We start from the raw sequence: 16026 nt of genomic DNA, 5'->3' as shown, positions 1-16026 counted from the left end.
TCATAATTGGTTCTAGTACTTGGTAGTGATCCTGTTTCCCGAAGAGTACGAAAAGTTCCTCAAATTGGTTTGGTATCTGGAATCCTCCTATTAGGGTAACATAGTTTCATATTCTTCTACAGCAGCTCTAGCATTACCATTACAGTAACCCAAAATAAAAACCATATCAGCGTATTCCTCTGATGTAAATAAGTAAGGCATTTTTTCGCTGAATAAACAATCGAATTATAACTCACAGAAAAAATTGCATTTAATAACACGATTCACAGAACCCGATCTCCTGCTGTAGCTTGCAAAACACCACTAATACACAGTTCTAACGTAACAGTACAGAATACCATTGTTGATCAGCTGTTATTCGTGCGTTACCAACTTAGAAATTAATAAAACAAACAAAAACTGCATTTCGATGATTAGTAAACAATAATGGGAAAATGTTTTGCTTCATTTATTTTCGAACATTTGATGTAAATTTTTATTTAAAAAAAAAATACAACGTAATAAAACATGATATATTTATTTACAAACAAATTTATTTAACAGTTAATCTTGTTTTCTCAATTTATCTCATCATTAAGGAACAAACATTATTGTTTTTGTTTTATTTTAACTAAATACCGTACGGTATTTCTTTACAGCTAGTAATGTATTATACTGAATAAAATTGATTTTTTGGTACTTATTTCTGTTTTATTTTAGGCTTTGATTATATCAATTTTCTCAGAATTAAATTCTCTACAATTAATGTTTGTTGATTTTATGTATTTATTAGCAATTTAACAAAGTTATTGTACATCAAACTTAAAAAAACATTGTTTCGTGCCCCAATTTTTTGCATTTAACCCTGAATCCCTCAAAAACTACTACAGGTACAGTTCTGAAACCTATTTTATTAGCTTTATCAGGTAAAAATACATAAGAATCCACGATATTTCTTACTTAATTAACCTTTCCAAAAGTTCAGTATGGCTTTATTTTACTTTTTACCCAGGAATTCAGGCGAAATCTTTCGCTAGCTGTAACTCGCTAACGAAGCGTTTTCGGACCTATGTTTATATAACATTTTTTCATTATTTTTACTAGTACAATGTGCTGTAGAAGTGGGGGGAGAACTTCATGAATCACCCTGTATAGTCTAGAAGTGTTGATAAATAATCAGTACTTTAATTTTGATATTGTTTAATGAATTCCTTATTTCATTTGTTGTATTGGTGTGTCAGTCATACTTTAAATCTTTTCTGGAGGTACATAAAAGTGTGTTTTATGTACCTTAGATTGGTAACATTTAGTATGATTAAATTTTTAATTTGAGTTATTATTATTGTTTTACAGCACTAGGACTAATACAAATTAATTATTTATTAAGTTAAAAAAATACCTGATGATGGGTAGCAAAAATCTTTTTATGTCTATTCTTAATTTTTATTTATTAGCAAGTGCTTTTGAAATTTAAATTTATGGGTGTCTTTCAAGTTTTGGGTGGTTGTATATGTTTTTATTGGTCATATAAACTTTAGTTTATTGGCAAAGGTTTGGCATAATCAGCTTAACATTGATTTCACAGTAATGAAAGACAACTAGATGTTTCTGTTTGATCGTTGTCAATTTCAACTGACTCAATGCAAACGCCTCTAGTTGAAAAAGATTAACTATTAACACAAAATATAATGTTATTATGTAAATAAACAAGAAATTAAAATTGTCATTAATAACCACACATATCTAAGATTGACATTGAGTGGTGAATACAGTATCTTTATTAAGTAGCCATGTGAAATGTATTTTATATATATCTAAATGAAGTTTGAATCAAATGTATATTCAAATAAATTAAATGATAATCAGTCTCAATTTTAGTAATTTTTATGCAGGTTTAACTCTTATTACAGTACTTGTTGTATTTTGCAGAGGAAAAGGCAGTGTACTGGATGGTGAAGAAACATCTCGTGACTCTGACACTTCTCCAAACTATGGAGATCGTAGAATAGCTGGCCGTTTTGATCCTGAAGAAACAGAAGCAGCTAACATGCTAGGTAGTACATAGATATTTTTTACTAATATTAATTTTTCTATTTGATCTATTTATTGAATTATTATCAATGTTGAAATAAGCTATTTTTCAATACCATTTATACATTTACATAAAGCGTGTTTCGTACATTTAACAAAAACCTCTTTGAATTCTCATAAATATTTGTAGTTCTGATGAAGTAAAAGATGAACAATATTGTTACAGTATCACTGGGCAGTTCGCGTTCAGCAACACCAGCATTCTCTTCACCCACAGGTGGCTCGGCCGTGTCACCGTGTACCATGCAATCCCCTGTCACCGTCGGACCACGCCACAATGTCTTCCTACCCATCAACAACAGTCGGCCCCGCCAGCCCCGACCTTCTCCTGTTCAGCCTCACTTCATGGTCAGCTCCTTTCAGCAACATGTCATCAGGTGATCCTACTTTTCTGTTAAATCGACTTTAAATTATTGAATATTACCTATCTCCATTAAATAATTTAATGGAATGGGGATAAGAATTTGTCACAATCAGAATATTTTACACAAGAATCAATGTTTTGAAAAAAATATTTAGTTAAATCAATTATATATCCATACGGGTGAGGCAGACCACTCGTCCACAATGTATAGCGGCTCTACCAAGAAACTACTTTCTTCCTTAAAAAAAACCCCTCATATTTCACTCCCAAAAAATTTGGAAAAATAATTTTTAACATCCAAAAATACCACAATATGGCACTTTTGAGGGAGAGGAATAGGGGTCATGTTTGAAAAGGTTGGAACTCAAATACTGCTATTTAAATCTGAGTCAGAGTGAAGTACATGGTTATGCACTCACCAATTAGATACTCCAAACACAGCTGGTCATTATATGTGGCATGCTGAGTTGTGGTAACAACTAACTGTCATTTGCCTGAACTCTGCGAGACATCAATCAGGGTTAAAATTAACGGACTGCCTAACCAAAGGATTAAACTAAGATAGGCATTCCAAAATTACCCATTCATTCTGAATCACATAATTATGTTGTAAATAACACAACAAAATATGTTCATCATATCGGTCCGCAGAAACTAAATCAACAATATTATTACAGGCCAGACATAGTGAGGCCAGGAGCGATCATGTTGCAGCAGACCTCACCTACAAGTCAGGGCATGGCTACCAGTGTCATCCGTATCTCTCCCAGTCCTGCTGGACTTCAGCCTCACCCTCACAACGTTGCGTGGAGAGTAGACAGTCCCCCACCACCTCCCCCACCAGTTCCTCACAGTGTCGTCGTCACTTCCTTGCCTAATCATAATATACTGCAGCAGGCTCTCACCAGTACTGATGTAAGTAATTGTGGGTGTCAGTCTGGTCCGTGTTAAGGGACTTCCTGAAGTATGTTAATAAATTATGGTTGCTTGGCAAAATTTGAGTGATAGGTAATCTATTTTATACCCAATATTAACTGGAAACACTAAATTGTTCAGAAAAATATCAAATAAAACCTAGCCAGTGAAGGATTTGATGATTGTTGGGAGCAAATTCTTTTTAAGCATATCTTTAACAACAATTCACCAAAAGAAATTACTCTTATCACAAAATTTCATCTTTTTGTTTCAAAGGGATTGATTGAATAAAAAGGAGGAAAGAGGAGTAGCTTAACATTTTGTTATCTTAATTAAGTAAAAGGTAGGAGAAAGGCTCACCACATGTCGTATTTTTTCCCCAAAATTGAATTGTTCAATTGAAATTGTAGGAACTCTGTGATTTTCAGGTTTAGAAGTACGAGTACTAACAAGTTGAACTTTATTCACACTACATATTCTGTAATTGTCAGCTAAGATCTATGTTTATTGTAATAAAACAAGTCTTGCATGCAATTAATTGGTTTTTTGTAAAAAATTAAGAATATTGTTTCTTCCAAACATTAACCATTTAGTGAGTCAATAATTCTACCAGTTTATTCAGACTAATTGATCTTTTGATTGTGCAGATACACAGCAGTGAACGGTTGATGAAAACAACGCAGATGTCTGAAGAGTCCAACCATCATCACGTCCCTATGACTCAGGAAACAGTAATTAAGAAAGAGATGTCCCATCAACAAGTTTATATTGAAAAAAGTACACCACCATCTGTTCTCCAGCAGGTGGGTTCCAAAGTTTTTTTTAGTTAGCACAATTTGTTTAATACAGATTGATTCTTTAACACGTTTGCTGCCAAAGGGCACAGTAGTGTTTTTTTACGACACTTGTATTATCAGATATTGATCTGCTTGGTATCCCAAGAGTTGAAATTAAAGCTTTTATTTACTACAATTAATAAGAACTTCTGAAAAAACAGTCTATTTTAAATTACATGCAACAGAAGTGGTTTTTACTACAGCAGTGTGACATGATTGTTAACCTATTGGCCTACTAGCTTATAATAGCCTCTGTCTGAACTTCATAGTAAAACCAATTAGTTTGGTCCAAAATGGAGACTTTTGCTTGAAAGAAATCAGGGTTTTAAAATAGCCATCCTAAATTACATGTTTTAAATGTATTATTCAATTTGAGATTTAAGTGGAGAAAATCGTTATGTTTGGTGAATTTGTTTAGAGATTGTCCATAAGAACAATTGCAATAATCTGATTTTTCATACAAAACCGACCTAAAATAATTTACTGTAATGATCATAATGTAAAATAAAAATACCACACTACAGTAGAGTCCCGATAGTTCGAGTCTCGATAGTCTGAGGTTCCGTTAAATCCGAGCCAACACATGTAAAAAAATAAAATGTGATATTGACATATTTGTACAACACACTCGAGCGCATGTCTGTAAACTGAGTGCTAGGCTACTTGGAGAAGCCGGCAGCCTGACTCATCAGTGCCACTTCATTTGCAACGCCCCAACCTCACCCTATTGTCAAGGCCATGGAACATCGCGCCCCGTATTGTCTAAAAATAAATCAGTCCGTTGCTCATCACGTTCGACTGCGGTACGGTTGTTCTAGATTACGATCGCAGTGCGCTTACCCGTCTGTTATTTACAACGTACAGTACTTGTTGTCTAAATATTAAGTTTTAGTAAAAAAGTATTTTCTGAAGTGTTTATGTGTTCATTGTACAGTAAACTATGAGTTCAAAAAGTAAAAGAAAGTTTGTACCGATAAAAACAAAACTAGAAGCTCTTAAAAGACTTGATAAAGGTGAAACGTTAAAAAAATTAGCTGCCGAGTACGGAGTTGGTGAAGTGACAGTTGGTGACTGGCGAAGGAATCGCGATAAAATTGAAAAGTTTGCATCAGAAAAGTGCTCGGAAAAGTGTACTAATGAGCGGAAGTCTATGAATAAAGCAGAGTATGAAAAAACTAGCGAGACCCTATTTTTATGGTTTTGTCAACAAAGAAACAAAGGTTGTCCTATTTCCGGACCTATTTTACAGGAAAAGGCATTGTACTTTCGAAATGAAATCAATGAAGGTGAGGAAGATTTTACGGGAAGTGTAGGATGGCTTGACCGTTGGAAAAAACGTTATGGCATGAGGCAGTTAGAAATTTGTGGAAAGAAACTTTCGGCGGATTCCGAGGCAGTTGTTCAGTTCTGTGAAAAGTTAAAAAATCTTATTAAAAGTGAAAATTTAACACCTGATCAGATTTACAACTGTGATGAAACTGGTTTGAATTTTAAAACTTTGCCATCAAAAACTCTAGCTTCATGGGAGGAAAAAGCTGCTCCGGGTCACAAAAAAAGCAAAGAGAGACTGACTGTGCTAGCCGCTTCAAACCCGTCGGGAAGCCATAAATTAAAACTAACTGTCATTGGCAAGTCTGCTAAGCCTCGTGCGTTTAAAAACATGTCTATTTCAACGCTTCCAGCAACTTATACAAACCAAAAAAACGCATGGATGGGCAAACAAATTTTTAAAAACTGGTTTTTTAGTGAATTTGTTCCTGAAACCAAAAAGTTTTTGAAGAAAAGCAACCTACCCTCTAAAGCCATCTTAACACTTGATAACGCAGGATCACACCCAGATGAAGGGGAACTGCAATGCGATGGCATACGCACAATGTTTTTGCCACCGAACGTGACCAGCCTCATTCAGCCTATGGACCAAGGCGTACTTGAAACTTTGAAAAAAAAGTACAGACGCCGTTTGTTGCAATCAATGTTTCAAACAATTGAAGGAGAGGCAACCATAAAAGATTTCCTGAAAAAAGTCACAATCAAGGATGTGATGTATTGGATCGCTGAAGCGAAATTAAACCAGAAACAATCCAGAAATCATGGAAGAAAATCGGAGTGTGTAAAATTGATAATGATGATGACGATGACGATCTACCGTTAATAAATTTAATAAACAGACTTCCTGGTTGCAATGGGACAAATCAAACTGATATTGGAGAGTGGATGAGTAGGGACGAACAGTTAGAGACAACAGACGACACCATAGTTGAGATGGTCACAGACATGACAGCTGACGGGAGTGAGGAAGAAGAAAGTGTGCAGGAGACAGACCCGGCAATGACTCACAGCGACGGCTACGCGGCACTGGTTGCGGCCCTGCGCTACGTAGAGCAGCAAGCAGAGGTGACAGCGGCAGACACGTTATTGCTTCGGCGGTGGAGAGACATGGCTGCCCGCAAACGCTGCAGCGTGGTGAAACAAAAAACTTTAGACAGTTTTTTTAAGTAAACATTGCATCTTTGGACCTCTGCAAGTAATTTCTTAATGCTGGTATTTGTAATAAAAGCATATTTCTTTTGTTTGCCTTCAGTTCTAATTATAACCCAATTTTTCTCAAAGTGTTCCATATAATTCGAGTTCTTCACAATTCGAGGTACATCAGGTCCCATTCACCTCGGATTACCGGGACTCTACTGTATTTGCAAATTTGGTAAAAGTTTTATGTAGATGATTCATCAATCCAAATTGTTAGTTTCATTGAATTTATGAGTTACTTACCTGGATTTTTTATGTTTCGTTGTGTTTTATTAGTCAAACGTTCTTAATTTACAACAACATAAAAAAGTTTTTTTTTTAATACTCTATGAAAAGTTTGCCTTTTTCTGGTAGTTATGAAACTAATGATTTCTGAATAAGATGTACAGGCACTAGGTGCAGCAGAGGTAGCATCAGCAACAATGTACAAACCTTGCTGAATGTGTGGGCACTGATTGCCAATGTGTTGACCCAACATCACCTGGGCCTGGTCTTGTAAATTCTCCACTTGCTAAAGGATCCTTCAGACTTCCCATATCTGCTCTGAAAAACACAATAGTCTTGAGACAAGCAAACATGGCCGTTTTCTTGTCGTCAGCTATCTATCTAAAGTTTTGAAGATTGGTTAAATTTTATATCATAATACTGCTAAATCGTTTTCTTAAATTTTCTGTGTGTGTTTGGTGTATTGGTAACAAAGAATTGTGTACAGGGAAGCAAGATTCGGGTGGGACTCCACATAGCTACAGCTCCAGTAAACTCAATGCACTCTCCTTCTCCTCCTCGTCACCAGGTCATTAGCCCGCCCACCTCCCAGTGTGACAAGAACATGTTCCAGCAGGTTATTGTGCATCCAACAGAATTGCTTCCTGTCTTACCTTTTCAAACTAAATCCGCCGACCAGCCAGAGAAACATGAAAACACCACGAGTAAGTATTTGATCATTTATTTACTCATTTGTATATATTTTTTAGGACATAATTTGACCAATTTAGTTTGTTTATGATTCGTCTTTTTTTTTTCATCACAATATTTCTTCTTTTCAAGTGTTATTTTCTTTCCTGATCTGTAATCACTTTTCCCATTCTCTGCTTGTTCTTTTCCAACTGTAACATAGAAAAGCACTACATCTATCAATATTTTGAGTGTGTCTGACTTTAACTTTGTTTTAATAATTATATTACATGATTTATTCATGTAATTTCAATACATAGCTAATTGTTCGACTTTAATGTATCTAACCACACAAAGACAGATGAAATAATATAACTTTAAAAATTGCTTTTTAAAGATTTTTTGTGAGCTTTTATTAGTATTTTAACAGGCCAGGTCCATAACACATCAGTTATTGGATACTGGGTTCTCAATTTTCTCTATAACAGTATACTTCCCATGATTATATAATGAAATGTTGAGGATCAGTAGAATTAAACATTTTTACGTTTATTGAACAGGTTACAAAAAAGTTGATGTTTTAAAATCTACAGCATACCAAATTTATCACTTTAATCACCTATTTTTATTGCTTCTTAAGCTCATATTTATTATTGTAATTTTCTGTGTTCAATATCAGTTTAGTGTAAAAGCATCTGTATTTATAAACTAACATTGAATTAAAATGTAACTATCAAAATATTGATAGAAATTTTGCAAGTTTAAAATTTTGTTCACTGTATTGATGTTATTATTTATTTACAAATTTTGATGTATATTTTATTGTTAACAAGCATTCACCATACAGTATCTGAAGTGTAATATACTTAAACCTGATGTGAGAGTGCAATGCACTTTTTTCTGTGAATCTCAATGAAGAACCAGTTATGGTCGCCTCCATACCTCCTGGCTCAACTCTAGTGATAACAAGCCTTTTATTATTTATCAAAGATTTTGCTCTGCAGGATTATTTATTTTTACCCCTTTCCATGAACTAATCAAATATAAACTTACAACAGTGTATATTGAATCTTCTTTGGTCTATGTTTTTGTTTCACCTTTTAGCCTCATTCATGCTGTACTTGTAATGCTTGGTTTGTGTAGAAGTCGAGTATATTTATGCTTGATGAGAAACAATAACATTCTATACTGTATTATTAAAAAATTAAAACAACTAGATTGGTAATTATATGCATTTTGGTGCAAATTTATTACTAAGAGATAACTACGAAAGTAATTCAACAGACCAAATTAAAGTTAAAAGCACTTTTACTATAAAGTTGTTTCTGGAATAATAAATTCGCTTTTTTCCAGTTGTAAATGATAACTGCTCAGGACAAACGACATATTCGTGGGAAACACTGGTACCTCTGTTGAATGGCTCACCATCTACGACGCCCCCTCCCCTATCTCCACCCCTGAGTGCTCCACCTGTGGCAGATATCCCACCAGAGGAGGATGATGATGTGTTTGAGCCAGAAGGAACTGCTCCTACTGTAAGCGACACTGGGAGTAAAAGGAGAACACAGTCATTGAGTGCTTTGCACAACAGTAAAGAGCCACAAAGCCCTCTTAAAGTTAGTATTAATTTATACTTTTTAATATAGTTTTAGTAGTTATCTATAGTACAGAAAATGTGAGGTCTGTATTATTTTATTCAGAAACAACTTTTATATCAATTGCTTGTTCAATTCAGTAATGAACGTTAGGGAAATTGGATTTTTCCCTCCAAAAAAAATGTATAACACATAGTAAATTTAATCAAGACTGGTCTTATTCCTTAATTATATACGGAAAAAATTAACACTAGGATTGGCATTAAATTTATATGATTGGCCTCTCATATCGCCTGGACACAATGGTGGCTGATCTCTGCCTCAGGTCATTGATTTATGACCACATTCTGTCCCTCAGCCCACTGTTTTGTTGTCCAGTTTATCAGACCAATACATGTGGCCCACTATATTGTGCAGTTATATAATTCAGTCCTTGTTCAGTTGTGGCTGGGAAGTGCTGCTAACTCGTGGCCAAATAAGTAACTAAATTAATTTTTCTCTATTTGTTGCTATTATAGTGAATCCCATCAATGTATTAAATGTGGGATATAATAGTAACATAAGTGCATTTGGTGAAGACAATGCTCAAAATATGGAAATAGCTTTATATTATGTTGATACTAGAAATCTACTTCAGATAGATTATTATTTTATTTTGGAAATAAATATACTTTTAAAATATATCAACCTTTGACTTAAATTACATTTGACTCAGTCCGTTTGAGAGCAAATAATAAATAACCAATCGATAAAGTTTCAACCTTGAAACTAATATAATTTATAAAGTTTTTGTAATTTAATTTAAGTCAGTCATTTAAGGAGCCAAAGGTTAAATAGGACCATTTAAACCCGAGTAAAAGTGACGTAAATGATAACGCAAGCGCAGACTGGTGACGAAGCTGGCCACTATTCATGGCCCGGCGAGCTGAGAGAGCATCCACCTGAGATTCCATCCAAACTGAGTGACAGATGAGTTTTAGCCTCATTAAAGCCTCCCAATCACAAAGGGTGAATAGTTTTTGTTTTTTTTTTTTTTTCTGGTACTTTAACATAGTTGAATATGTATACCAGGTGTTCACAATTGTATGTGCACTGAAGGGATTTTGGAAACTATATAAGATACAGCAAAGATTAAATGGAAAAAGTTGTGCATAATAACATGGCCAACAAATCAATGTGGTTAAGTTAATTATTGATGCGCTCGCTGTGCTCAAAAAACTGTTTGATAACATTTTAATGCTGACACAGGTCTCTTATTAGTACTAATAATGGTATGTTTTTTTACATTAAGTCTGCATGCGATTTCTTTTAGTTTCTAAATATCATGACTAATTATTCAAGAACAGCAAGTAAAAGGTATAAGGTTTGAGTCAATGTTTTTAAATGCAGCAACTCATGTTTTACTTATTGAAAGAAAGTAGATTCTTTACTTGTGGGTCTCATCAAATAAATCATAAAACACTATTTTTTGTATGGTTGCTTTAAGGGATTTTTATTTTACTATTCGGATGTTTGGCAAATCTGTCTGATATTTCACTGTACACAGTGTTGGAATCAGCTGTTTACAGTTTTTATATTTACATTTTTAATTATTGTCCTTTTACATTTTTTATGATAAAAATGTAAAATATAAAAAATGTATGCCAGAGTCAGTCTAATCTGACTGTTAATTACACTTTTGTGACTGATTAGCACAAAAGCATTTTACTTTCAAATTGTAACTTAAAATCTTAAACATAAATCAATATTATGTCAAGCAGTTCAGAACAAAAAATTTTGTACGAAGACAAAGGGAATCTTGCTGTACAATGATAGTGCATGACCTAACACTGCTTTTGAAAAGCCTCTGTATGGGTGAATCTCACAAAATAGGAGAAAATGATTATGTAAAAGAAATAAAAAATAATTAAATCAGAAGTTTGTTATTATTGGTGTAACTGTTAGTACGTATTGTAAGGAATAGTTATTTGTGAGTAGCAGAGCTAAATTTGAATAATTTCTATTTTTTTTTCAATTTTTACAAAGTTCAAGACACCATATTTTTTACAAATCGGTAACGTTTAAAAATCCACGATTAAAATTGTATTAATATTAATTATTACCAATAATTAATCATTGTTTTAAGATTTGAAGTCCTAAAACTATGAAAGCAGTTACTGTCACAAAGTTTGTAATAATTTTTGCCATTTTTAATGCCTTTTAAGTGGAACCTGTAAGCTATCTAGTCATTTACATTGCAAACTTTGCAAATAAAACCCGAAATTCTTTAAGTACTTTAACTAGCTTGTTAAATATGGAAGGATAAGTTCTTAACACTAAACAATTTATAGGATTAAAAAAATAAGAGATAAAAATAACCTCAATATTGCCGATTTCACGAGCGTCATCCGATTTGTAGCAGCCGTCACCGATTTGTAGCAGCCGTTACCGAGTTGTCGCGAGGTTACCGATTTGTATAATCAAAGTGACAGAACGAATTTCTAATGATAAGGAGTAAGAAAAAGCACGCAGTGAGTTTTATATGTTTATAATCTATAACATATACTCTCAAATGACAATAGTCAAGATGATGTTTTTTAAGAATATTCTGAGGGAAACTAGATTACAAAAGTGTTATAAATTCAAAACACTCTATACAAAAACCCCATTGAAATAATTATAAACTAATAACTAATATGATTATCTTAAAAGGATATGTTACATAGTTAGTACTACAGCAAATAATAAAATGTCCTATGCTGTTAACAATATCTGGACATAAATTGTTTGAAAAAAACGTCTTACTTAGTGTAATATTTAATATCATAGTTTGAGAAAAAATGGGTAACAGAATATTATAAATTTCAAAGCACTTGATATAAAAAAGTTAATGCAATAATTATATCTTAGTAACTAACACAATTATCTTAGAAAACTATGTTGCATAGTTAGTATTACAGAAAATAATAAAATATCCAATGCTGTTTACATCTTGACAAATTTTGCTTGAGAAAAGTTTCTTTTGAATGTAGTGTAGTATAATAACAAATTAGAAGGATATTTTGTTACAACTCATACAATAAAGTGTGTTACTATTATTAACCTGTGTGATATTAAAATCCTTCATTGAAAACAAACACTTAAAAACTTAATAGTAATATTTAAAAAAATTAGTTAGTCCACATTTGCTTTTTTAAATTTGTAAAAAACCCGATTCCCTTTCATTACTACAGTTGGGGTTGGTAATATGGCCTTAATTTGATCACCATGAACCGAAACAAACATCTTTTTCATTAGCAAAATATAATTGGTTATCTTTGTTGCAAAATTTCAAAAACATCACGGTGACATCTTCTTGAGAGAGGTCGTTCTGACACATACACCAATAAATTGTGTTTCAATCTTCGATTTCTTTCCTTTGTCAATTTTGTATTCAACCAAAACATGAACTCCAGAAGTAACTTTATTTGCAAAATCTTCCTTTGTTCGTGTTACATTTATACATTTGGGTCAAATCCTTTTGTTCCTTTAATTCAGGTTGGTCATAGTGGTTGCTATACTCTTCGTCTTCTGAAGATGTAAATACGTCATCAACTGACATATTTTGAGGGGTTTTTTTGTTTTTTGAATCGATCTTATTTTGAGTAATTAATAATTGATCATCAGTTGGCAAGACTTCAGAGAGTTTGTAGTGTATACAGGATGTGTTCTGCTGAACACTTAAAACAAGAAAAGTGTACGACAATACATAATGCCAGTACAAAGTCCACAAGTTACCTGATGAACCTGCATAATCCCTTTATAAGGGGTATGCTGAGGTTATTCACTTCCAACTTTAAGTCTTCTATAACTGCTGATGGGATTTCATACAAATCAATGTTAAAACTACTAGAGCATCCACAAAAATCTTTGGCACAAGTTATGTCAGATCCACGTAACACCTTTTTTATCAGATTCCCTTTTAAGAGTACCGCCCACCCCATCCATTGGCCCTTACCATGACCGGCCTCAGTGAAGTTCCAGGTGAACGATTCCATTTGGGTAAAGTATTTTGGCAGAAGAGTCTTCAGTAAATAAAGGTTTATCCTGTTTCTATACTGACTAGATGGACTGTCCAGTAAATATATGAACCAGCGGTAGTTGCAGGGAACTGTTGGGATGCGTTTAAAAAAACAGGTTTCATGTGACCCCAAACGGCGTGGGCTTGGTGGTCCAAGTTATCGGAGGCAGAGGCAAAAACATGATGTTTTTGTGGTGTCACCTACTTTAGCATACCACACACCAGTATTTAAGGATAGCTGCCTTTTACTAGCACCGAAGTGAACGGATTGTACTTCCTTTTTTCGTACTTGGCTACATAATTTTCAGAAAAATCTAATCTGAAGAGAAGCTCTCCCTCTGAAAGATTTTCAATTTTGTTTTTTAGAGCACCTGCTTGGTGTTTTGCGTAAAAAACATGTTTTTTAAAGATAGCTAACTCGTTTTTTAAATACGTTTTTAAGACAGATACTTTAGCTACTTCTTTCACCTTGACAGTTTTCTAACAATTTTCTTTTCATTTTTTATTACTTTTTGCTCTTCTACCATTTTCCACTTCTGGTATTTAACCAAAAAGTCTTCTTCATAGCAGAACTTGACTTCATTACTTTTGCACTGTGAACACATATTTAACATGCATTTTTTGCTATCAGTTGAACACACAACAAATTTCACTACTTCAGCAGGAGACCGCTGCGCTATAACATTAGTTAATTTTAATGCTTTTATTAGCAAATCCATATTTGCGTGTTTTACGCAGGCACATGTTTCCCTGTCAATCATTTTGGGAAATGTAACCCAAAAGGGTCTGGAACGACAGAATGATGCCTTCGAAATATTTCCATGAGTCTCCTTTTGAAATTTTTTGTGAAGATTAGATAAAGTGTCCAATAGAATTCTTCTTTGTTTTTTAATGCCACCCTTTTTAACAAACTCCTTTTTCCCTGGGCACATTTTGCTCACACGGTCGTCTTCAAAAAAATTTCATTAATTTTTCAGACAATTCTTTAGTGATGGAAGTTTTAGTTGGCTGTGTATACTCAAAAGAGGTACTGGGGCTGTTTTCGATCACTTTGTTTGCAGTATAAGGCACTATATCTCTGAAGTGTGTTTGTACTCGGTATTTTTTCAATATTTGGTTACCGACCACTTTGTGTAATATTTGATTTTTTATTTTTGAATGTGCGACTTCCTTTGTTTGGGACTTCAGCTGTTTTTCCAGGGCATAGCCCAAGAACAATTGTTTCCTCACTCGCGGGGAGAACTTTTTCACCTCTTAGTATATTACGTACTTCTTTTCTTGGAGATGGGGATGAGTCAATTAATGTTTTTTTTTCTCTCTGTGCAACCGCTTTTTATACTTTCCTAACTTTTTTTCTAATTCTTTAATCTTCCTCTTGTTGCTTGGCTATAGTTTATAGGCCTTTGCTTTGTCTCTTCGGATTTTTTTGCGCCCTCTTCTTTTTTGTTCAGATTTCCTCTCTCACGTCCTGTAAAGGAGAAGCTGGGGGAGTATCTGTAACTTCTTTCAGTGATTTATTTTTCAGGCTTCTAACAAGATTTCTTTCTTTCCAATACTTTCGCATTTTTCTTTGTTCTCTAGGAGTCATGTATGATATTTTCTTTATTTTATTTTCTGCTTTCAATCGAGCAAGACGATCTCTGTCATACTTCCTCTTTTCTTCTTTCTTTTCTTCACTCATTCGTTCTCTATACCTTCGCTGACGTTCCTTTGTCAATGCTTTCTGTCTCTCATACTTTTCCTTTGCTGATAGCTTTGAGGAACGTACCATGGTTCTTCACGACCTAGAATCAAAAACAGAGAAAAGTGTTGCAAAGTTTTTAAAAACGTATGTTTTAAATTAAAAATAAATGTATTAGAGATTTGGTTAATTTAAGATTTTTGAGGAAAATCAAAAAGTTTCTATAATTACAATATGCCAATAAATAGTAATTTAACAAATTTGTTGTTAATTTATAATCCAATTGTTTGTTCTAAATCAACATGCTACAGAGCATATGAAAACTGTTAAAAGGCTGTTTATACTATTCGTAGTAATCACGTTAATTTAGAAAAAGTAAAAATAACATTAAAATGAATTTTAATCATAACTTTCAAACATTATATAAATAAAAATTATTTAACAAACAGTTATTGCAAGTCACACAGTTTAGAAGTGTATTTCCAACAAAATCGATAACGGCTATACCTCATCGTTAACGTCACCGATTTGTGCGTCACCGATTTTGTAATATTCAGATATAACCTAGTACTGCCGTGTTTTAATGTTGAGTACAAAGGTTAGGAGATTGAGGGGTATGTTCCTTACTAATAACGGCGGCATATGATAGCTTTCAGAAATGTTTTAACTGTATAGTTTACAAAAAAAATAGCGTTACCGACTTGTTGAGGAATTAAGGTACTGATAGTTTCTTACCTGAATATTAATTGTTTGAAGCTTCTGGATTCGATGCAATCTTCACTAAAACAGCAAGTAAACTCGATATACATTCACCTCACATACAAAGACGTAATTTTTAACGCTCAAATCAAGTCTTGCTAACTTTTCGCGGGATCGTAGCTTAGTGGTCGTTGACGTAGACTTCCCCGGTGACAAGGACCAAAGGCAACTGAATATTATTAATGAACTAAATTTCTTTTGTAGGACTTTGGTTTCTCTGAGCCACTGTCTTTAGCTGTATTGTTGACTAATAGTTTTTATTTTAAACGTACGTTTTATGACTTATATTTTGAGGTGAATTAGCAGACGATAGCTCAAAGACAGTTACCGATTTGTATTTTTCTTCC

General features: G+C 33.7%; 1 protein-coding gene across 4 annotated transcripts in view; it reads left to right on the top strand.

Moving 5' to 3' along the window:
* The window catches only part of LOC124360562 (protein capicua homolog), a 60977-nt gene that overhangs the window by 10946 nt on the left and 34005 nt on the right, over positions 1-16026 (top strand). For all 4 annotated transcript variants that reach the window (XM_046814286.1, XM_046814285.1, XM_046814284.1 and 1 more), the window contains exons 6-11: positions 1909-2033; positions 2237-2447; positions 3112-3349; positions 3997-4152; positions 7424-7640; positions 8959-9221. In XM_046814286.1, the coding sequence (XP_046670242.1) occupies positions 1909-2033; positions 2237-2447; positions 3112-3349; positions 3997-4152; positions 7424-7640; positions 8959-9221 (1210 nt within the window). The remainder of the gene's footprint in view (positions 1-1908; positions 2034-2236; positions 2448-3111; positions 3350-3996; positions 4153-7423; positions 7641-8958; positions 9222-16026) is intronic.

This window comes from Homalodisca vitripennis, chromosome 4 (genome assembly GCF_021130785.1).
Source record: "Homalodisca vitripennis isolate AUS2020 chromosome 4, UT_GWSS_2.1, whole genome shotgun sequence".
NCBI lineage: Eukaryota > Metazoa > Arthropoda > Insecta > Hemiptera > Cicadellidae > Homalodisca > Homalodisca vitripennis.
The sequence above is the reverse complement of the archived record's forward strand: the minus strand, read 5'-3'. Positions and strand labels throughout refer to the sequence as shown.